General features: G+C 39.8%; 2 protein-coding genes across 5 annotated transcripts in view; both read left to right on the forward strand.

Moving 5' to 3' along the window:
- The first annotated feature begins 69 nt into the window (after window positions 1-69).
- LOC149302377 (succinate dehydrogenase assembly factor 4, mitochondrial-like) lies at window positions 70-5,640 on the forward strand. The gene is made up of 3 exons (XM_089482449.1): window positions 70-94; window positions 3,640-3,792; window positions 5,531-5,640. Exons 1-3 carry the CDS (start codon window positions 70-72, stop codon window positions 5,638-5,640), a joined length of 288 nt encoding a protein of 95 aa, XP_089338575.1.
- A 5,763-nt stretch (window positions 5,641-11,403) lies between these two features.
- LOC149302378 (stromal membrane-associated protein 1-like) overlaps window positions 11,404-25,368 on the forward strand; it is a 120,853-nt gene continuing 106,888 nt past the window's right edge. For all 4 annotated transcript variants that reach the window (XM_089482649.1, XM_089482648.1, XM_089482650.1 and 1 more), the window contains exon 1: window positions 11,404-11,521. In XM_089482649.1, the coding sequence (XP_089338775.1) occupies window positions 11,404-11,521 (118 nt within the window). The remainder of the gene's footprint in view (window positions 11,522-25,368) is intronic.

A 25,368-nucleotide genomic window follows, 5' to 3' on the forward strand; every position in this document is an offset into this window, starting at 1 on the left:
TTAAGCGCTGCATAAACTGTTGGCGCTGTACAAATAAAAGATAATAATAATAATGATCTATTAATAAAAATGACCATACTAAGTAACAATGCGGGTAAAATAAATAAAGGTGATTCAGGAAAAGAGAACAGTGACATATGCTGGATTAGGCCGATAGGTCTACGCTACAAAATGATCTACCTAACCATTCTACTTACACTACGGATGTTGTACCGGCTCAGCACAGCCTCCATAGGCTGCATTAAACGACAGTGTGCAGTGATATGATGTCGTATAATACGATGTCATCTATAAATTTATGCATTCAGGATGCATTCAACTATCGGTGAGATCCGTCTAGTATTTACCAATGACTTGGTGAGATTACATCACCAATGACACCTTATTGGATTGGATAAAGTTGAACTTCTTTTAGTGAATTATCTTGGGGACATTAGGATCCAGACTATAAGATTTCTTCTCAGATCGCCCATGTTTTTTGGATATATGGTGGGTTTATAGTCTTCATTTTTGCTGTGTCTCACTTAAAGCAGTGGGGTTACCGATATATATGTGATATTATAATAACATTATATATGTATATCATATGTATATCATACAAACATCATTATATGCCTATATGATCTGATACTTGCCATATACTTTAAATGTAATTTCACCTTACTGCCAATCTCAAACGCACTAATTCCTAATCATGCTGCCCAGGAGTAACAATAGAATGCCTCTATCTTAACCACTCAGAGGACCTTATACCTAATTAAGGTATATGGGGATAGGTGAGGACATTATGACAATTACCTACAATGGAGACCGCCAGATATCGTGACAATATGGATTAAACCCCACTTCCGTACATCTTACTCTATACAAAGCTTTATTAAAACGCAAAGCACCATTTTCATAAAACCTCTCCTTGCACAGTACTAACGAACGGCTGTCACGGACGCCGCCCAATCAGAAGCGGGTGCTCCTCACCAATCGAGAACCCCGCTTCTACACACGTGCTACACATACCAGGAAGTGCTTAATGTTTAGCGCTCTGTATAGAGGTCGTGGTGGTTTTCGCTCGGTGCTTAGATAACGTTGTGCTCCAGGAGGATGGGCAGCCTGAGCATAGCGCTGCGCCTTCTAAACGGAGCTGCGGCAGCGCAGTCTGGGAAACAGCGGCTGCTAAGTGAGTGACCTGCCGTGCTGTCGCCCGTTATATGCTACGCAGTGGTTTGAGCTCGGTTGGGGGCAATTGCTTCCGTATATCGTAACCTTGGTCCGCTACATGCTTCTGCGTGGAGCGTCGGTGATTTAAACCCAAGCGATATAAAACAATATCACGGGAGAAAGTTCTCACCGGAAGTCTCGGAAGGTAGTGGCAGTGAAATTAATTGTGTCTTAGTGCCCCTTTTTCTAGCTGACGTTCCAGGCATTGGTCCAGCAGACTGTGTCTGTTTCACCATCGTAGAACCGGTGGGAGTGTCAAGTGTATTTATCACGAAGTCCAGATATGATGTGTGGCCGCTATGGCGTGCAGACACTTCATTTAGATCATTTCTATGACAAGTGATTTTCGTTCTGTATTTAATCATATGGTGCATGAAGATAATGGTCTTGCTGACCTTTTATTTTTATTGATGAAATAGCGGCCTACTAATGATGACAAATAGAGAAATGAACCGGTCTGATGAGGGTTTGGTCTGGAATCTTAAGCTTGACCAGCACAGGCTTCCGTTGCAGAAACTCAAAGCTGTGGTTTGGACTTGTTTAGATACAGAGGTGGGGATGATGAACTCGGATGCCTTGTCTGAAGATCAGGACTGATTATAGTCTTCTGTATATGCTTGTGTGCTTATTAAATAAAGCTCTCAATAATGAATGCTCCCTGATCAATGACGTTTTTTATGGGGACGTACTAAACAGCATATTGGGGATGATGGGATGATTGGCTGCAATGTTCAGCACTATCAATAGGTGTCAGTATACTTTTTACACTCATGGTAAATCAAAGTATGTTCTTTTTGGTAGTTCTTGATACTAAATTGCAACGAATACATTGCAAAAATAAGCTGCAAATGTTTAACTATTTACTTGCTGAAATATATACAGTTTTATAACGGAATCATGGTAAATTCTATAGAAATAATAGAAACATTTTAAGTAATCAACATATTGATATAATATGGTACATGTATGTGCAAACACCATATTTTACCTGTTTTGATTGGCACAATATGGGAATATATATTATTATTATTTTTACATGGGGATTATGGGTGGAATATTATAGTTACACATGCTAAGGAACATATTTGACCCATTTCTGATAAGAATATGGCTATAAATATTTTTTTACATGGGGAATATGGGTGGAATATTATAGTTACACATGCTAAGGAACATATTTGACCTGTTTCGGATAAGAATATGGGTATACTCATATTTTATATTGGGAAATATGGGTGGAATATTATAGTTATACATGCTAAGGAACATATTTGACCCATTTCTGATAAGAATATGGGTATAATTATTTTTTTACATGGGGAATATGGGTGGAAAATTATAGTTATACGTGCTAAGGAACATATTTGACCCATTCCTGATAAGAATATGGGTACAATTATTTTTTTACATGGGAATTATGGGTGGAATATTATAGTTACACATGCTAAGGAACATATTTGACCCATTTCTGTTAAGAATATGGGTATAATTATTTTTTTACATGGGGAATATGGGTGGAATATTATAGTTACACATGCTAAGGAACATATTTGACCCATTTCTGATAAGAATATGGGTATAATTATTTTTTTACATGGGGATTATGGGTGGAATATTATAGTTACACATGCTAAGGAACATATTTGACCCATTTCTGATAAGAATATGGGAGTATTATCATTTTTACATGGGGATTATGGGTGGAATATTATAGTTACACATGCTAAGGAACACATTTGACCTGTTTTTGATAAGAATATGGCTACAAATATTTTTTACATGGGGAATATGGGTGGAATATTATAGTTACACATGCTAAGGAACATATTTCACCCATTTCTGATAAGAATATGGGTATAATTATTTTTTTACATGGGGATTATGGGTGGAATATTATAGTTACACATGCTAAGGAACATATTTCACCCATTTCTGATAAGAATATGGGTATAATTATTTTTTTACATGGGGATTATGGGTGGAATATTATAGTTACACATGCTAAGGAACATATTTGACCCATTTCTGATAAGAATATCTTCCTTGATGCCACCACACTGTATCAGAACACGCCTTGGAAGGTCCACCTTGGAACTTACTTTTGCTAAAGCAATGCAATAACGGGGGGAACGGAAAATAATGAAAAGTTACGTGCAGGCACCTTGATGCATGGCTATTTTGTCTCTTGTGCTTTAAGGGTGCATAAAAAAGTTTTGGTAAGAGAATTAAGACTTAATTACCAAGATCTATCAAGTACCATATGGTGAGTTCTGGGTTGGCCAATAAACTCAATTGTGATCGGAGTAATAGGGAAGCTTGGTTCCTAGTTAGTAACCTTGTCAGCTATTTAACACTGGATTGGAATCATGGCTAGGTCAAATTCTTTATTTGGTCAAGTTCTAAAATAAGCATGTTCCATTTTAGTATGTACTGGAGTCTGGAACTCAATTCGGAGAGCTGGCGGTACCTCACCGCAGAACCCCAACGCTGCAAAGCAGCCACTGAAGAAACCCAAAACACCCAAAGGGCGACTGGATGAAGCAGAGCAATCCAACATGGAAAAAGAACCTCTGCAAAGTAAGCAAAAAAAACGTAACTAAGTGAATTTCAATTCTTGAGCAGGGGTCCTGTTACACACCAGCAGATGGGATAAGGTCTATTCCTTTCAAGAGACAAGCAGGTATATGGCACAATATTATAACGCAACATACTTTGTTTATTAAAGTAAACATGGGCTAGTTGACAAGAATATTTAGATGTAACATGTAATAGGATTAACATTTGGTTATAACATCTGTTGCATTGTATTACCCATCTTTCTGGGGTTGCGTCAGCCTTAGTTTGGTATTTAGGCTGAAATACATTAAAGTAAACGCACAGGGGAAAACAAAGATGGCAATGGTATATAGACATACCCCGCTTTAAGGACACTTGTGATTAAGGACACAGTTACCCTTGTTTACGTACGCATACTTTGCGCATGACGCCAGCATGTCAGTTTGTCTTTTGAGTGTGCTTTCTTAAATCATTTTTTTTATTCATCCATCCATGTATTTGTTTGCCTTTGGGCGACAGCTTCCTCTTGCGTATCCATCTTCAGCGTGAATGTAACCTCTTATAGCCTACTGCATCAACATATGCTTTCCAAGCCGCTCTCTAGAGACGCTGCTAAAACCTTCATGGCAGGGGCTACCTTAGGCAGAAATAACTCTATCCACGTAAAAGAGCATAAGATATTTGTGTGGCTTTTAGAAATGTGCTGTTCTAACTAGTGATGACCCTTAAGTGCAAATCAATTTGCCTTCAAGCTTCATCCTCTACTGGTTAGGTGATGGGCTTCTGTTATTAGATACAATTAATAAACCAGATTATATTTGCTTTTTTCTTTTGGAATTAAGATATAAAGATAATTACTGAAACCTATGAAACAAACAGTATGAACGCCCTATTTGTGTATATTTTAAAGATATGATTCTAACTAATATCGACCAGTTTCTACATCCCTTTTCAACATAAATCCGCTATTTTGAATTGGATTTCCATTGATGATAAATGGCAAATGCTGTCAATAATACATCTGAGCCACACTCAAGGTTGTTAATCCGATTGATCTTGAGTTTCCAGTTATAATTCCAGTTTGATGGAAGGTAAGACCCATGCAGCCCTCCTCGTCTGTCCCATTCCTATTTAACATTAGCAAGTATATCTTGTATATGATATAGTTTGATGCACAGCCATAGTGTGTGAATTATAATTCAAGCCAGTAAAGGATCTTTACACCTAAACATCTTCATTCTGGTTATTCCAGAACCAAAGTAAAGTGTTTCTGTATATTTTGATTTATAATAATGATTTGCTTGCATATTTTTTAATACCGTATATTCCATACTTTACAAGTAGGAACAAATTACCATATATATATAAAAGGGGGGCTCAGTGCTTTTGCAGGTGCTGTGGAGATGCAAGATCTGGTTTTGAGGAAAATTTATCAACAATCCAACTATATTAGACAAAATAAATAGTATTTGCTTATCAAGATGCAACAATAGATAACAGGCTCTGTCTTGGATTGTATGGTTTAAGAAGATTGTGAGAGGCAAGCTATACGTGGTAAATGAGAGCATGAAATATGAGTTAATTACTCTTACTGGATGGCTAGCGGGCCAGGAACAATGACACGTACACCCAGGCTGAGAGTGATAAGTTTCGGGACAGTCCACCAATCCAGAGTTTTTGCTCTTGGTCCAGATATGAAGCACAATCTCTCACAATGTTTTGCCGGGTTGATTAACATACTTTTAAATTTGTTTTGCAGGATTTCCAGGCGATGTTAATCCTGTTACTAAGGAGAAAGGAGGACCTAGAGGACCGGAGCCTACTCGCTACGGAGACTGGGAGAGAAAGGGGCGCTGCATAGATTTCTAGGCAATTAACTGCTGGTGGCTGGTGGTCATGGTTCATATACTCTTATGGTAGTTGATGGGGAATTTTATTCAGTTAAAAATGGTATGAAATACATTATGTACAAAGACTACACAACCATTTTCCCCAGTACTTAATATAACCAAATATCTATGATGTTTACTCCTCGTTCCTATTGATTTCCTCTCCTTTTCTAGTTATAGGCTACATGCTAGGTGCAACTCTTGCTAGAGCAAAATAGACATTGTGTCTAGAGTAAAATGTCACCCATCATAGATACTCTTGTTAAATGTGATTGGACGATTCATGGGGGAATCAGAGTGCCGCCAAGTTTTCTTAAAACATTGTGTTGTTCAGTAGGGATTAGGAAGCCTAATGAAAGCAGTGAATATGTTCATTTTCAAGCAAGGAAATTCTCCACAAGTGATGTGGTCAACATGATTGAATACCTGGCAGGACATGTTGGCAAGAGAATGTTGATAGCACTGCAGTGATGCCGCAGGAGCCACAAAAAAAAGACTGGGGTGTCACCTAGCAGAATGTCAAACAAACTGTCGCTTACTCATATTATATATATGTGAGCCAAGGGAATACACTTGCACTCGCGTTTCTTCTCATTACCTTATCAAGGATCTGAGACTATTATGTGAGTGTTTTTACTTGAAAGTGTAACACATTGTATAATAAATGTGTTGAAAGATTGTGCCTGAAGATCTCTTTAACAATTAAGAATACAAAAACTTTTTTTTTACGGATACATTTCCAATGGTGTGTGTGTGGGGGGACCAAACTTGCTAGATTCAAACTGATGAGATGACGTTTAACCCCTTGATGACAATTGCCGGTCCGGGCACGTCACGGAAATTCAAGTCGATAACGACAAATGACGTGCCAGGACCGGCACGTCTTTAAACGGGTGCAGAAAGCGATCTATTTTCGCTTTCTGCACCGAAACGGCGTTGCTGTAATGCCTTGACCTCGAGGCATTCAGCAACGCCATTATCGGCACAAAGGGGCCATCTCTGGCCCCTCCCCGGGGCGTCAACATCCGCCATACTTTGTGTGGCGGCGGACGCCCGTTTTAAAAGCGTTTAGATGGTGTCGCTGGAATGCCTCGATCAGGAGGCATCCAGCGACACCAAACACTTACCTGGGGATGGACTGTGACCGCTCCACTTGCAGGTTGAATATAGGTACTGCATTCAACCATGCAAGTCAATGGAGCTCAGCTTTCTAATCACAGTGTGATTAGAAAAAATAAATTAATAAAATAAAATTAATAATAATTAGAAAAAAAATAGTAAAAAACCAGTAAAATGTAAAAATAATTTCCCACTGATGTCACTATCAGGGGAACCTTCAAGTTGAAAAAAAATGTTAAAATTTAAAAAGGCAAAAAAAAAATAATATATATATAAAAAATATATTTTTGTGAGCAAGTCCTAAAATTAGCATATTAGCTTAAAACAATTCTCGCATGGAAAGAGTTAAAATACTGGCATATTAAATGCCCATGGGGTGTCTACTTTTAAAAAATGTATGATTTTATGGGGTAAAATGAATTGGCCGGGTTCAACAACGTCCCAATTAACACGGGGGGAAGGATGGCCACACATCTAATTTCCAATTAGAAAAATGCACACGTACCAAATGTGGCCTTTTAGTTCCCCCAAAAATGACAAACCCATGCATGTGGGGTATCACTGTACTCAGGAGCTGTTGCTGAACACATATTGGGGTGTTGTGTGACAGCGGCATATACCAGGAGCTGTAAATTCATACATAAAGTAGGTGTGTGTGGGGAAAAATACACACACAAAAATACTACTGCAAACTTTGAAAAAATGCTGGTGGTAAAATGTGTGCATGCAAAGAGTTAAAATACCAGCATTTAAAATACCCTATGGTGTCTAGTTTTAAAAAATATATGGTTTTGTTGGGCACACTGAAATGACCCGGCTCAAAGATGTACCAAATAGGGCATGGGCAGTGGATCCCCAAATGCCAAAGTTCAACATTGAAAAATGTGCATGCCCCAAATGTGGCCCTTTTGCCCCCAAACAGCCAGGCAAAATCATTCATGTGAGGTATCGCTGTACTCAGGAGATGTTGCTAAACACATATTGGGGTGTTTTATGATAGTGACATATACCAGAACCTGTTTATTCATACCGGAAGTAAAATGTGTGTGAAAAAACAAATGCAAAAAAATTACTACCATAAAGTTTGACAAAGGCTGATGGTAGAATAAGTGCTTGGAAAGGGTTAAAATACTAGCATTTGGAATACCCTGGGCTGTCTAGTTTTCAAAAATATATGACTTGATGGGGTAAATTGCATTGGCCGGTTTCAAAGATACCCGAAATGGCACATGGGGGGGAAGAATTACCAGATTTGGAAAAAATGGCTTTGAAATAGCAAAACGCTACCTGTACTTATTGCTCCATAACATGCAGAAAAAAGCAAAAAAACATAAAAACATTGGGTATTTCTAAACTCAGGACAAATAGCAGAATCTATTTAGCAGGTTTTTTTATTACCTTTTATAGATGAGTAAAAGATTTTTCAACTAAAAGTTAGAAAGTCTTTTTTCTAAATTTTTCACCATATTTTATACTTTTTTTAATAGTAAATAATATGATACAATCAAAACAATGTCATCTAAAGAAAGCCCTTCTTGTCCTGAAAAAAATATCTAATGTGTGTGTGGGTTCAGTAAACGGGAAAGAAGAAAATTACAGCTAAACACGAGCAGCGCATGAAGTTGTAGGGGACATGTTACCATACTCATACACAAAACACATACTTTGTATCTAAAATTGTAATAATAAAACGCAACAACAAAAAAATTGGATGAATCAGGCCGTGGACTTTTATTTAGTTTAACAATACATACAAAGACTTCACTCATAACTTGAACTTTATAAACTGATACTATACATTAACCAAAACTTAACTCTTGGCATAAGCCCCAGAGCACATCTTAGACATATCACCTTGCCAACCACCCTATAAGCCAGCTGGCCCAACTCAAATTAGCAGTTCACCCCATGATCATAGGGTAACCATACCCCAATAAAAGCCACGACAATTTATTATACATTTTCTCTTTTTTTTTTTATTTAAACAAAAAACAAACTTCAACAATATCAAGGGAGGGTGGGCGGGCGCATCTCCATCAGCTCGTCCATCTTCAGCGCACCGCTTCGCCACTGCTCACCAGTCTCAGGGACAGTGCAGTATCGGCTAGGCGGCACGCCAGGTAAGTAAAACAGACACCTCAGGGACGCTCCTTATATAGATAGCTTTCCCGCCCTTAGCGCAGCGCGAGGCAGGGCGCAGCCTATCTAAGCGCAGCGCGAGACACTCGCGAGCCGGCACGCGACACCCGAAAAAGGCGGCAAGCGCTAGCGCAGGCGCAAAAGCACTTTTAGTTATATAACCTTTTTTTTTTTTTTTTAATATGCTGACCTTTTATTGACCCCACTCCTATTAAGTCCTATGCAAACACCTTTACTTAGTCCCCACACCTTCATGTCACCCTGCCCTATATGGTGCAGGCTTTATCAGAAATGTTAAAACGGCCATTGTCACGAAGGGTACAAAAAGTAAAATCAGCCTTTGTCACAAAGGGGTTAAGAAAACGGATGGCTTGTGCTTTATACAAGGTCGGTTATGTCCTACATGTAGGAAAGTATCTAGAGTCGGCTCTCCACCAAATTGGTTTTCTGAATAAAAGTATCAATCTATGATAATAGATGGCACAGTAGCCCCATGCATGCTAAGTACAGTACATAACATACTTGGGGGTACTGTACCATTTGGAAATGTCTGCTTATGAGATGCACCTAACGATCTGCCACCTCATCCTACTTTCACAGTTCAGTGTACCTAGTAAATGCATGCAAATGCTTACAAATTAAATTAAGCTTATATACGTTGTGACGAAGCACTACGTCTTTCAAATATGGCAGTGTATGAAAGAGCGATTAGGAAGGGACGTTAAGAAGGATTTAACAGGTTAAAATGAGGTGCGTTTATGGCACTGATGGTGTGTTTGTAGGATAGCCAACTCAGGTACCTCTGTAGTGGATGTGGAACTACAATTCCCATGATGCACAGATGCGCCATGAGGCAATGCCTCATTTAGTACCAAATAGCTTTTTAAACTTGGATTAGCGAACACAGGAGTGGTGGCTGCTGATAAAGAACCTCTGTACTCCTAAGAAGATATTCCATTCCAAAATCAGCCTGTTCCAGCTACAATAGTCATTTATAGCATTAGCAACGTCTACACTGTATTTCTGATCCATTAGATGTTATTTTAATGGACAAAAGACCCCAAACATTTGAACGGTGATGTATCCAAAGGGATTTGTCCTGATTATAGAAACAGCTCATATGTACATGGTATGGTACATCATGTTGTTTGGCTGTAGCGTGGTTTAAATTGCACCATTTACAGACACTTTTTAATTATTAGTTTTGTTTAGCAAACAATAGAATACCTCAGTCTCGATCACCCAACCTGACACTAATTAAATTCTATGGACTTCATTAGTGTTGCCATAAAGAATGTATGGTGTGAGTAAGGAAAGCCACTCAAAATATCACGACTGATTACAGTCAGTGCCGACCTGTGCTACTGTATACAGCACTGTACATAAAGGAATATGTTTCAGCGGCATTATCCCTTTAAATATAAGATCTCCGTGAAGGGGATTAATGGAGCTAGAACAACATACATGGAACACCAGGGGGAATTCCACAGCTAATGGCATGAATATGAGGGATTGGAATGTGGGCGGTGCAATGAGTTCATGGAATGAACGGGGAGGGGTTATATATATAAGTGTATATATATATATATATATATATATATATATATACATATATATATTTATGTATTATATGTTTGTATGTCTATATAAGCGCATGATCACAGTATACGCCGATAGAATATATATATTTATATATAGCCCGTCCACCCCCGTCATTCACATCGTAAAGGTGCGCCTAGAGCGTCATCACCAAAGCTGCGCTCCACCTCCTCTACTACACCTGTCAGCTGGCAGGCACACGAATCACCTGTAGCACTGAGTCCCGCCCACCCTCTCACTGCAAGAGCCAATAGGTGTCTGAATCCAGAAGCATGGGAAAATCAGCTAGCCGAGGCACCGGAAAAGGCGGGACGAAAGTGGGGCAGAGGTGAGTGACGACAACATACTCCTCGGGACGCTATTGGTTGTTTGCAGGGGGCATAAGTGCGTCACCGACCCGGTTCTCGGAAGTGTCGTGTGTATTCTAGAGACTAGGGAGACTGGAGTGAACGGAGGGAGCTGTATACGCCGCTACACCACTGGCTGCTCGTCTGTATACCGCTCTTTGTGGTGACACAGCTCCCTGTACGTTTTATATCCCTATATACCGCACGCTTTTAAACCGAGGACCTCAACTCCCGAAAGAGAACGCCCTGTCTCCTGTCACCGCCGGCGTTTCAAGTGATACATCGTTCAGCCATTGAGTCCGGGCCGGTTCTGCAAGTCCTAAGAACTCGGCAGCCCACAGCAAGTTACACACATCTATACTACTAGCCGTGAGCCTGTATAGGTAATATATGCGCACAGATACTGTTTCCGTCTTCGCAGTATAGGCTTCCAGCAGATAACCTACAGCTTAAGCCTGTTTTGGCATCCTGATTCTATACCCTGCTTTCTCCGTATAGAGATCTAGAGGTGTGATCCGGCAGCTTAATTCACAGCAGTAATGACGACTCGGTCAGAGAGGGAAAAGGCCCAGAAGCAGAATGAGCAGCACCAGGCCATCCTGTCCAAGATGTTACGGGAGGAGGACAACAAATACTGCGCTGACTGTGAAGCCAAAGGTAAGCCGCTGTGCTCCCCGGGACGGTAACGTACATGACAGCCCCGTCATCTTCGGGTGATGGGACTCCTGTGGTATCTAAATGGATGATACAGCTTCGGCACTTATGGGAACCATGGAAATAACTTCATTACGAAGGGCCAGCGCTGGCTGGTTTCTCCAGTGAGAAGGCTAGCGCCGACCCTTTTTGATGTATAATTTAATGGGCGAGGAGACCTTACAGAAATTCCACTGGTTTGACCAAGTAGTACATAGGGCCAGCCTGTTTTTTTGGTCAGCCCAAGTTCACGTGGACCTTCGTAATGAAAAGTGAACCTGCAGCTCTCCTGCAAATTCTCTGTTGGCTTTTTCTTTAGTAAGACGACCCAAGTTATACATTTCAGAGTGACGCCATAGCTGGCAAAACTGTAATATGATGGCAAGCTTGTGAGCAGAGCCCTCTTAATCTAACATATCCGTTCCTCTAAGTCTGTCATTTCTAGTTTTGTTTTACTCGAATACATGTATTTAAGAAGCGCCACAGAAACTGTTTGTGCCACATAAAAGATAATGCCTAAATGACGGGTGTAGGTAATGGGCACATCTAAAAGATGGGGATGGGAAAAAGGGTTAATATTAATAACACAAATTTTATCCAGACTGCTTTCTCTAACGATTCAGTCATTATACACATGCATAGTAATGGAAGTTTTCCCATAATATAATATACACACACTAACCCTGCAACCTTGAGGTGTTACGGAGCATGCAACACACCAATGATAACCAGCCACGGGTTTTCTTTGTGCACGTTACTAAATAAGTTTTATATATATATATATATATATGTATATATATATATATATATATATATATGTGTGTGTGTGTGTTTTATTTGACTTGATAGAAAATGTAGCTTAATCGCCACTAGGACAAAAATGTGTTTGAACTTTTTTGGAAAACATCTGATTTTTTTTTTCTGCTATTAACGGAAGTACAGCAAGTATATTAAGATGGTTCGTTCTATGTTCCAAACTGCTGTTTAAACAGTGTGCATATTCGTTAATGCTTTCATAGCAATAGGTTTTCCATAAAGAGTTTGTGCTGCCGGCTGTGCCTTCTTTCACCTTCAGAGAAAGATCCCCCACTCGTATGAAATGTAAGCCACGAGATGCCCATACTGAAATAGTCATCGCTGTCATGAAAGTACATAGATGCGGACACACTAATGGCAGCACCCTGTCTGTTATAATACACAAGCAAATACATATTTGTACATGGAAGCCCCAAGTTTTTCGCATGAATCACAATTATAATATGTACGAGTCACTGGAATGTTTCCCAGCCGAACAAGTTCTGTGATCCAAATGAGTTCGCAATTTTTTTTGCTAAGGTCTTTGGATCTAATAATCTAATGACCTTAATATTATGCTATCACTTTAATGTCAATTAACAAGCCATTGTGAAAACATTTTTAATAGGAATGTCAATGCGCTAAATCCTCACCTAGCATGCGTTAAGTGATAGAAAAATTATAAGATTGTGGACCTCCATTGGGCGTTATTTCTTTGGTCTACATGCTCCATTCCATTCTAAGGTCTCCCCTTCCTTTTGAAGGGAGTATAATGTGCCGTCACATATAATTTTTAGTCGCATTAGGAAAATTAGTTTGAATACACATCTAATGCATCTAATCTACTTTTCAGTTATTCAGCATATTGTGTTCCTGGCGTTCTTGCAGCTCATGGTAACATCATTAGGAATTGAGTGTTATTGAATGATGCACAGGGATGTGATCTGATTCACTGGTTCTTTTGTGAATTTGTAACTTTGGCTTTACAATAATAGCAATGGCTGTCACCCATGTTCAATTAATGTTTGGTAGTCCTCAGCAAGGATAGCTTGAGTGGCAACAGTGAATTTGAGTTTCCACCAGTGGACGCTTGAGTCCAAGATCAATAAAAAAAAAAAAAAAGCAAATGCAGACAAGGCCTTGAATGTGATATACGTTTTCATGCGATACTTCTTATTGTACATTAACATGTCGGAGACAGAGTCCAGGGAAGCAAGAAATGTTTTTCTTTTCTGTTTGGGAAAACTTTATGAAATCCTATGTGACCCGTACTGTCGGTGGTTGCCGAGCACATCTTAATTCCGCTAGCTTAGTATTTCCCCTTGGTGGGCATCTTTGGGAGAGAGCATCATCACAACAAACCCTGATATCTGTTTGTGATGCGTTCACATTCTCTCGTATGTCTTGCGGTTCATAATGATCGTTCTGGTTTCAGGAATGAATCCTTGTAAAAGCACTGAATAAAATATCAGACTCCTTGTTTTATCTGCGGCAACAGGACATTACTATTTCATGTTCCTGGCTTGTGAAAAACAAAGAGCAGAACCAGCGTTCTTCGTGGCTTATTATTAAACAAGGTTTTCTTTAAGATTCAGCGTGATATTTTCAGGAATAATTTTTTAAGGATATATTTCAGTGCTGAGCCCCCTGATTTAAGAAGGCATATCATAGTAAACATGACTACTTCTCTAGGTAAGTTGTGCTTCAGCTCCTCTGCTTCACCATACATTATGAAGTTCTAGCCACAGGGAGCTTCTGCTGCAGGGGCACCAGATTTAAGTTTGTGATATGAGACTAGCTCTGCCTTTATGTCTGGAGAAACTTGCCAGTGCTAGTCCATAATGACAGTGTAGTGAGAATGTCAACACCACGGGTCTTTAGTCGACAAACACCCCGGAGAGTGATGGCTTGTTCATAAGGTAGACCTACGCTTCTAACCCTTATGCCTTAGGTCTGATTTCTTATTTAAGTTCCAAAGTCTTGGAAACGGTTATTTTTATATATATATATATATATATATATATATATATATATATATATATATATATATATATATATATATATATATATATATATATAAAAAATTATTTATGCTGGGCGTGTGTCCGGTCAGTGCATGGTTACCTTGCGAAGCTCTATGTTCCATAGCAGGAAGTTGTGTTTCTAGCTGTGAGCTTGGCTGCGTCCTTAACAAACCAGTTAGTTTGGTTATGGCACGTGGACACTCATGGTTACTCCTGTTTCTGAAGCCATCTCGGTTAATAGCAAAATGCTAAGTTACATTTGGAGGCCTCTTTCTGTTCAGGGTTTTACAAATTAGCTCTTTAGTACTGAGCGTAATGTTACGTGTGTGTATAATACACACATTTCATTGGGGAAAGGAAGAATCTACTCTTCAGTACGTTGCTGTATATATAAATGCAACTAAGTTCTCAGAAGGTCCTTTTTAGCCAAAGATGTCCATATTAATATAAAATGGCATGAAGCATTGGTGCATTGCAAGAGCCTAAGAGAGACTTTTTTTTTTGAGATTGTATCGCTAAAACCTCTGGAATTTATGTTGGAATGTATCCGCTTACCATAAAATGACCTGCGTGTACAGGTTAGGGGTATGGGTAGGAGACTCCTGCGTATCTCCGGGGAAATCTTTACTTTCTATCTTATGTTCTAAACAGTGTTTCAATCTCTAGACTGCTTTAATTTTTCAGGCTATTTTTGTTGGTGTGACTTCAAACATGTGAATTCACTTTTTAGCCAACTTTTCTGCAAGCCATAATTGTGTATTTTTAATTGGCTGTGTGCTAGAACAGTCTTATGTGACCACTAATTAGGTGGTGTGGAGCATCACTGTGGATAGGTGTTACTTACAAATGAGTGCTTTGCGTTGCCTTCACGATCACTGTGTGGTCAGTAAATCTAGAGCATTTATTTACAAAGGTACCACCATAATGTTAGTGCTTTAAAGGGGCAGTTTAATGTCCCAGACTGCCTTACCAGAGCACAGTGTATATTAAAGTAGGAGTTTAATAGGCATTCTTTAAAATGTTTGGTGTTTAGAAACAAAAACCAACCTTGCTTTAGGAAGCACTAGCCCTTGTGCTACCTCCGTGTTCTGATTACTTGCACCACTAATTGGCTGCCTGATCAGCTAATCAGTGGCAAGAACACAATCCCATTAATATCAATGGGAGTCATTTTGGCGCATGTACACAGGGCGGCTTTTGCTGTTCATGTATTGATTCCGCCATCTTTGAAGGGGCGCCAGGAACTGTCTGCTATCAAAATGATCCATAGACGGGGCTAAGTATGTTTCTACTGTACACGGCAGCATCTCTGTTCATTGTATTTAATAATATCCGCAGCGAAGGCAGGTTTAGTAGCGCTGCACCTGTATCCGGTTTTCTATAACTGCTTTCTGTATGATGTGTATCTGGCATGAGTTCAGTAACGCTTAACTAGTTATTAATATGCCAGAACTTCCTGCATGTTATTAATAGCTGCGTGCTCACAGAATCCCCACCCCATGGCCCTGCTAGATTATTAGATCAAACTATCTGCACATGGCACAGTACCAGCCATTGGTAAAAGAAGGTCAAAAGTTAAACGTTTTCATGAAGGTGTTGAGAGCCGGCCCTTCCCGTGTGATGAGGTCCCATTGCGGGATTGGGCTGGGACATGTGGTCACCCAACCCAATGCATATTTGCCTTTTACGTCCAAATTCAGGATTGCCGGGCGAACGCAATGGTTCACTAGCCTGCTGATTTGCACCCTCCGGACCTTAGCAGTTGCTTTCTCATGTACTAAAGCTGTTTGGACAACCGGTTTCTTTTCGGCTCTCCCAGTAATGGCTAGCGCAGTGATCGCAATAACTGATTTTCCCTAAAGCTCTGTTCCAGAAACCTGCATGATTCAATGCCTTCTTGTAATATTTATCACGGTTTTCCTGCTAGCTGTAACTCTCCCCGGACTGGTGGTGGTAGTACGTGCAATAGAAAGCAGGGCAAAGTAAGTGAATATGGTGTATAGACTCGCCGCAAAAACCTTACACTAGTCTTTGATGGGTTTTTCTTTATTCTCTTTAAAAAGCCTTTTTGCAAAGCCAAGTCAGGGATGCTGCTCATATTCAAGGACAAAAATGATGCACCAAAGGATTAAATGATTAAGGTACATGGTTTACTGTTCTTTCATTCTTGTGTCGGTTTACCAGGCCTTATTAATAAGGCAAAGAGGAATTGGAAATAAGCATCTTTATTAATGTACAGTTTAAGGGACAACTTCAATGTGAAGGTGTAGTTCCACCTAATCTACAAAATGTTAACTAATTCTGTAACTAAATGCCATATTACAATCACTCCTAGAATTACAGTATTCCCAAAGCGTTCCCAGAAACCATTCTTTAGTCATGTTGAAGTTTAAATTGTATTATGCCACAAACGCAGGCTCTCATAGGCTGTTGCCGTATACAGTTAATAGCTCAATGTGTATATCTTGGAGGAGAGAAGAGAGAGAGAGCGCATGCGATGGAAACACTTAAATACTTTTAGTAAAGTACATGAGGGGGGTTTCATTCAAAGGAGGAGAAGTGTTAGAACAAGAGGGTCTGAGGTTTAGATGTAATTTTAAGGAACTGCAGGGATGGTAGATAAGTGGAACAGCCTCCCAGCAGAAATGGTTGAGACTGAAATAGTGGGAGAATGTAAACATGCATGTGGCTAATCCCGCAGTTTAAACAGGAACAAGGATTATTAACATTTGTGTGTTTTGGAATATCTGTATACATTCTCTTTAATACATTTCTGTGAGGAGGGACGTTGGTAAATATGATTATTACACGTGGTGTAATGCTGCAGAAACCGCAGGTCCAGAGACTTGGAAAGAAAATGTTAGCAGACCCCCGAGGGGTTAATTATGTGAAACTATCCTCTGATTTCCCAACAAATGTCTGCACTTTCTGCAGCCGTCATTAACCATTGGGGGGGGGGCAGAGCAGACTCTGTGCGGCTTGACGCTTAGCGAGGACGCTGCTCATGCTGTTGTCTCTGTGTTTTATTCACGAATCCATGAAACATCTCCCCTGTACAGCCTTGTAGCAGTAATTCCGAGGAGCTGACTGCAACCTCTGGCTTTAATCCCCTCAATGAATCTGCATTTGTGACATTTTGTGTAATCTTCCCGTTTCTTCCAGTATCCAACTTGGCTTTGGTCCCCAGGGCTCGGCTGCTCATTTACTTTGATTTGTCCCCAGGGCTACTAAGCTGAAGCTCACCTCTGCCGACACATGGGCTGATGGAAGCTCGGACGTGCGGGCGGTTGTCGGTAACACAGCGTCGTGGCGTGCTTCACTATTCCCTAAAATGAGATCGAGCCGTTCTCCAACTCCTGTTACTAGGCAACACTTCTAAAGATGTTACTTTTGTGTCTGGCGCAGTCAACATTCACATTAATGCCAACAATAGGCAGGCTCTACCAGTGTATGCAAACAGTTACTCGTATTTTAAATACCCCTGTAGGTGCGAATGCGACATAAGTAGTGTTTTGGGTTCAAGTCAGGACTTCTTCTTTCTCATTTTTGGCAGCTGTCAAAATATTACACCCCTAGGAATCTATTGCTGTCACCGCTGCCTGTCTGTGTACATTATACAACTGACTGTGCTTTAGATCCTGTTTTGGTACGTGGTGGTACTATAATAATTACCTTATTTAATATTTTACGCCATGACTATACATTGCTGTATTCAGAAACATTTGAGACCCATTATCAGATGATGAAATATCAAGTGCAACACCCATCTATAGTACCAAATATTCAATGTGAGTTATTCTCTACACCTATATGCATTAGGCTTTACCAGATAAATACAGTATAAATGTAGTATACGCTTAAATCACACCGTATGGGAAAATATGCATGTAATGTTTTGTGAAAATCCGATTTCCCCCCCCCCCCCAACTCCTTGTCCCAGAGGTTTCTTTCTGTATTATTGTATGCCAGTCATTTTGTCTGCAAATAATAATGCTGATAAACCTAGTCCAATGTCCTTAAAGCTCTTTCCACCATGACCCACTACGGCGATATCACACACACTAATGACCCTATTCATTTGTCTGCAGGGCAGATAACCTTTGGCTCGCAGGGCGATAACAGCAGTTTAATATAGTGGTATTTAAAGCCCGTTTAGAAGACTGGAATCGGTGAGAAGAATTTGTATTTCATTACCTCAGGTGTGGGACACAATGCTTAGTTTTGCACATTTGCACTCCCAGTGAAAGTGCAAGGAGATTCTGCAATTAACGGACATCCCTCCAAGAAATAATGCATAGTAAAGTACTCTGTGGACACATTAATATGCATTCAGTGTTTCAGCCGCACCCATCAGATGTATAACACCAAGCACATCGTCGGCTATATGCATAGACATTGGCAGTAGAATGTCCTGCTGAAGAGCTCAGTGACTTTAAAGTGGCATCTGTCATAGGATGCCACCTTTGCCATAAGTCTGTTTGCGACGTTTTCCTCCTTGCTAGATCTTCCATGGTCCTCTAAGTGCTATTATTGTGAAGTGGAAGGGTGCAGGAGTTGGTCCCTCATCCACGAAGCAGTAGACCCGCTCACAGAGCAGGGCTGCCGGGCGCTGAAGCGTGTAGTGTGTGTGGTGGGGAAAAAGAAAAATTGCCTGTCCTTGTAGAATCGCTCATTACAGAGTTCCACACTGCCTCTGGAAGTAGCATCAGCCCAAGCACTGTGTATCAAGGACTTCATGAAATGGGTTTCCATGGCCAAGCACCGGCACACAGGCCAAACATCACTATGTTGGCCAAGTGTTGGCTTTCGTGGTGCTGGACTCAGTGGAAATGTGTTCTTGTGTGATGAATCGCGCTCCACTGTCTAGAAGTATGATGTAGAGGACTGCATTGGGAGGCGGGTCCCAAAAAACTTGCGGGCGGTCTTGCTGGGGCTGCGGGCGGGAGCGGGCGGTCAGGCACGGTACCTGCGGGTCCCGGTAATCCCGCGCAGTCCCGCAAGGCTGCCTTTTCGCTGCTCCATAAGTGTCTCCTATCTTGCTCTGCCCAGGAACAAAATAGTCACGTGATGTGACTTCACTTCCTGTGACTCTGCCTTGTTCCTGGGCGGAGCAAGAGAAGAGACGTTGTGAGGGAACAACTCGAGGGCAGCCTTGCGGGACTGCGCGGGAAATCGGCTAAGGAGGCGGGCGGTATTGGCCACAAATGTGGCAGGAGTGGGATTAAAAACGCAGTCCCGCGCAGGGCTGTAGTCTGATGGATGAATCTGGCATGGCAGATACCGGGAGAACTCTGCCTAATGGAATGCATAGTGGGGGAGGGATAACAGTCTTGGGCTGTTCTCAAGGTATATTGGCATATGGGGGGGGGACTGAGTGGCAAGCGTGGGGTCAGATGTGCTTAACTTGGGGGCAGGTTGGCAAGTAACAGTAAACAAATTCATTTTTCTCAATCTTTTTTTAATTAAATATGAAAAAATAGTTTACATGATGATTACGATTAAAACCTAGTTTGTGAAATATTGTGCTTGGGTTCTTGTAAAATGTAGCTTATTTTTATGTCATAGCAAAATCAGAAGTCGATTAGAGAAATGCCATTGTGATGGAGATAAGTGTTGTGTACAATGACACTTGTTAATGTAAAAAAAAAATTAATTATGTTTTGAACATCGTTTGTTCATCAAATTATTTTAAACAAAAATTGCATAGTTTTTATCTGATCGAAAAAAATGATCAGCCAAAAAAACAACTATGAAAATAATCATTAGTTGCAGCCCTACATAAAAGCAAGGTTCATACAATCATGTTTCGATGAGCTTGGTGTGGCGGAACTTGAGTGGCCTTAACTCCATTGAATACCTTTTTGGGTTGAGTTGGAATGTCGAAGGCAAGCCAGGCCTTCTCATCCAACATCACTGTCTGACCTCGCTAATGCTCTTTTGGCTGAATGGGCAAACAATCCAACATAAACAGTCAAATATATTGTGGAAACCTTCCCAGAAGAGTGTATTATATGAGCAAAGCAAGGGGCCGACTTCATATTAATACCCATGGCTTTGGAATAGGATGTCTAACCAGTTCATATAGGTGTGATGGTCAGGTGTCCACATACTTCTGGTCATTCCATGTATGTTTCACATATTGTGAAACTGAGGGTAATGTTTTATGGGCAACCATGCCTAGTTTTTGTTCCTTTTTAAGGTTGAGTACAGCAAACTGTATTTCCTTCAGATACTAGTCTTTTGTTTAAAACAAGTCATTTCACTGAGAAATGAAACTTTTTCGTTCCTACACTTAGCAGACCAGAGCAAAACTCTGCACAGATCTGGTTATGGGCTCACTTTTTGTTTTCTGTATTTTTTGTGTAGGTGTGTTCATATACTGCCGAGTATAGAGATCCACTCTTAACAGCACGCTAGACGAGAGCACTCTGTGCACTCAGGTTCTTGTCTTGCATGGTGAACACTCACTTGGTCAGGCTCTAGAGTTCTCTGTTGTATGGCTTATGGTAACGGATGTAGTGGGGCCTTGATGGAGGAGAGGTGTGTAGTTGGGTTGTAGAGGCAGTGGTGAGAGTAGAAAATTGCCCTTTAAATGGACACATGCATGTAGTAAAAATGCAGTGTGAAAAAAAAATACCACCATGAACCCAGCGTTTGGGTGAATTACTGGGCAGTACTTTCATTTACAGCTCATGGGTGCCATCTAGTGGCGATTCATATTCTTTATTTTGATTTTTTTGTAGCCATCACATACCTAAACGGTAAAATGTGTTGATACTATAATCTACTTGAACCTGAAATATGTTTTTTAACTCATCTGTTTTATTTGGGATCCTCTAGGGTTCTTTTTATTTAGGTTAATCTTATAGGCTTGCTGGATTTTCTAAAAGGATAAACAGTTGTGGTAGCTACATCATCTTTCTGTTTTGGTAATGACTATTTGACATTTGCTATTGCCAGTATTTATCAGGTCAGGCCTGTTAACTGTTATATAAAAATCAATCAAATTTTACTACTGATCGAGTGTTTTTTATTTTTATTGGTTGTCGGAGATGCAGCATTTTTTTTTTTCCCTTTACATAAATCTATTAATCTGTGTCACGTGATCGCTCAGAGTGCTTGCCACCAGAAGGTGCATAGACTGGTAAAACTAGCTCTCAATAGAACTGGCTGCTGGACACATGAACTGGCTTTCTATAGAGCTGGTTTGTTTCTACTACACGGCGAGCCTTAGGCACCTTAGTAGTTGGTTGCCAAGGTGATTTGGGGTTTATTGAGCCCTGATTGTTACAGACGAGCATGTATTTTTGGTGTTACACAAAATTCTAAATATTCCTATGTGTATATCTCTACCAATAATAAGAAAACTATTTGATTCACACAAATATATATATATATATATATATATATATATATATATATATATATATATATATATATATATATATATTATCCAGAGCCTTTTTGTGTTATAATTTCTATCTTTTCATGGATTTTATTTTTCTGGAAATACAGGTTTAACAACCTCAAATATAGACTTTTTACTCTTTCATAAATCTATAAAGGTGCTTTCCCATTTATAGTCTGCAGGGGGTAAGAAGAAAAGAAAGGCATGGAAGCATTTAAAGTATTTTTGTAGTTCACAGGGTAACAGCCTCAGTGGTTGATAAAAAAAAAAGTTAACCTTTCTGAACCCTGTACGTTTGTCACACTGACTTCTATTAATCTTTATTTGAGATGTGCTTTCTCAAGGCAAAATCTTCTGGTGGCTAAGGGACTACAATCAGCCTTAAAAAAAGGCTGCAAGTTCTTTAGTTTTGCTCTACATTTCATTATTTGCCTTATTGCCCCAAGAAAAGTATCTCGTTTTTTTGAAATCAGATTTTTTTCAATCAATTTAATTAAATGCTCTTGGAGAAAAAAGTTTTCTATTTAAGCTACGTTATAGTTCAAAGGTTATTCAGCGTAAAGTAGATCTTCTTTGAGTAGCATGAAGCTGCATCCATTGCAGGATTTACATTTTTGGTAAACCAACTATCCAAGCTGCGATTACATCCAGATTCTGAACAAACGAGAGAATGGCGAGTGAGCTACAGAAATGTTCATATTTTTCATATGGACCCAGCTGATTTTGGTTTGAAAGGTTAATCACTCATGTTTGGGGAACTACCTTTTTAACTAAAACAATATAGCATACATATTTTTGTGTTTGCTGAAAGAACAGAAACTTAACTACTTCAGTTAATAAATATTGACTGTTGGGTGTGTTTAACCCTATGACGTGCCAGGCACGTCAAGTTTCGTTAAGGTGATGCATTTCTGTGATGTGCTTGGCATGTCAAGAGGTTAAATCAAGTAAACCTTGGCAGATCAGTTTTTTTCCTTTAGGTTAATAAAAATAATTATCCTATCTTAAGTACTGTAATATGGGTTTTTTTGTTCAAGAGCCTGCCTGTGGCAAGTTGCATTGTAGTCACAGACCACTCTAGAGATCTATTTTAAAATTTTGACAGCTGTGCAGTGTTTTGGTTTAATGGTTCACTATATAATGTCAGGTGTTTTGAGAATCCTTTATAGCCTGTTAGGCCCCGTAGGTAGCCAGAAGTATTTCTTCAGCTATTACTGTACTACAGCTCCCCTGATCCCGTGCCATTAATGTAGCCAGTTAACTCCGAATGACTGGCGTTGAGTGATTCAGTGTTCATAAAACAGCGCTAACTTGCTTGTCTCCTTACCTACTCATTAGTTGTTATATATTTCTCCTGTGACACCCCTCCAACTGCAGTGTGGCGTCCTTAGGGCCAGAGGAACGTGTTAATGTCCATTGTATCTCGTACCGTCTCAGACTAGAGACTGTCACAAGGTAGTCTATGCTGCTAGAGCGCTGACACCTGTGTGTTGAATAAGTAAATGATATGTTAGACGCCAGATGACATATCTGTGTGTATTGACCAATAGCTGTGATGTAAGCGTGGAATATAGACAATGTAGCTCTATTTCCTAATAATATTGGATGAGCTGACAATATCCGTAGTGTTAGTCTTGTTCTCCACTAGGTGGGAGTAAAACATTCAGTTTAACAATAGGAATACCTCTTCTTTTGATCATCATGCTGTCTGGCCATACTGTTTTTCAGGTAGTTGGGCACCTTAAGCTAAAACTGTGTAAAAGTGATTTCTCTTGGCATTCGATGCATGACATACCGGTGTAATGTTGCATTACACGTGTGTTTCCCTTATTCTTTAACTATATTAAACAAATACATGCTTGTAGTACACCCAAGCATGTACTCCAAGAGCCGGGGAAGGACTTTGTAACTTGCTAAATAAAATAGATGAAATATGTCTCTGGGTCACACGATATGTTTTCTTTTCCCCCACAATTGATTCCTGGTTAAGGAGCATGTCTTTAAAGCTTAGTTGAGCAACCAGTTCAATGTTATCCTGTGTCTTTTGCTTTTAAAGTGGTGATTTGACACTGTTTTTTGATTGTATGCCAGGATTTGTAAGATGTGGCCCATCAGCTGTAGATAAACAAGCTATTATACTTGGCTAGGTTTTTGCCTTGGAAGCATCATAGGTTATATACTTCGCAGTTGACTATCAATACCTTCAAGGCTCCCAGGTGCCACCGTGCTTAACAGTTGGCATCAAGTGTGTGTGCTGATATGCTTTTTGGTTTGTTTTTGGCATTATGGCCAAGCATCTTCACTTTGGTCTCGTCTGTCCAAAGGACATTGTTCCAGAAGTCTTCTGGTTTCTTTAAATGCAACTGTGCTAACCTAAGCCATGCTGCTATGTTATATTTAGGTAGAAGAGGCTTTCTCCTGGCAACCCTTCCAAACAAATCATACTAGTTCAGTCTTTCTCTAATTGTACTGTCATGAACATTAACAATTAACATACTAACAAGATGCAACCATTGGTTTTTTTTCTTTGTTTTTTTTTTCTTTCCATTTTCTCTGAGCATTTCACGTTCTGACCTTGGGGTGAGTTTGCTGGGATGTCCACTCATTGGAAGATTGACAACTGTCTTGAATGTTTTCGTCTTTTGAATAATCTTCCTCGCTGTAGAATGCTGGACCTAAAATTGTTTGGAAATGGCCTTCATACCCTTCCAGATCCATAGGCAGTAACTCTTCCTTCTCCAAGGTCATTGCTGATGTCTTTCTTCTTTTGGCATTGTGTTAACACACAACTGAATGCCCCAGACCAAAAAACTGCTAAACAAAAGTTTTTATAACTGTGGTCACACTTGCTCATTGGTTCATCAAGGGCATTTGATTAGCAACACCTGTCTGCTACTTAGCATCTTAGTTCCTATGGAATCATTAAGAGTGTACTTGGTTCTTCACACATGGCCTCTCCATTTTGGCTTTTTTTTGGTTGAATAAATCATGGCACATTGTAATATGTCATGTGGTGTTAACATCTGAGGTTGTATTTACCCAATTTTTAGACCTGCTAAGGAAAAGATTGTCTTGATATGTAAAGCCATAGAATTCAGAGTGTTTACTTTTTGACATGATTGTATCTTGTCTTCTAATACACAGTAACTGTCAGATGAAGGCACTTTGTGGGGTTATTCTACAATATGTGTTAGATGCTCCAATTAGCCAGTAGGAGCAGGAGGCAGTCAATGAAAGTTGCAGCTCTGATCACTTTAATTGACAACCAACTGCAAAAGCAAACCAAACATTCTTTGTGTCTGAGCTTCTCGTGAATTGGCATTACTTGAATAAACCCTGTATGTATAATGCTTTTTAATCCACATGTTATATACTTTGCATTTAACCAGTAATAGCGTAACACTTGGTGGAAGCTTTACCACTCATATCTAGAAATGTACCCACGTCATGATCGGTTAGCCTGTTTTAAGTAGACATGCCACAGGTGTGATGCTAGTGAAAACTGGTATATAAACGCAGGCTGTTTTATATATGAAGCAGCTGGATTTGGCTTGTAATGCATCATTGCCTATTCTTTAGAACCG

The sequence above is a fragment of the Sceloporus occidentalis genome, unplaced genomic scaffold (genome assembly GCF_023333645.1).
Source record: "Sceloporus occidentalis isolate IW3139 unplaced genomic scaffold, rSceOcc1.0.p SCAF_19, whole genome shotgun sequence".
Lineage (NCBI taxonomy): Eukaryota > Metazoa > Chordata > Lepidosauria > Squamata > Phrynosomatidae > Sceloporus > Sceloporus occidentalis.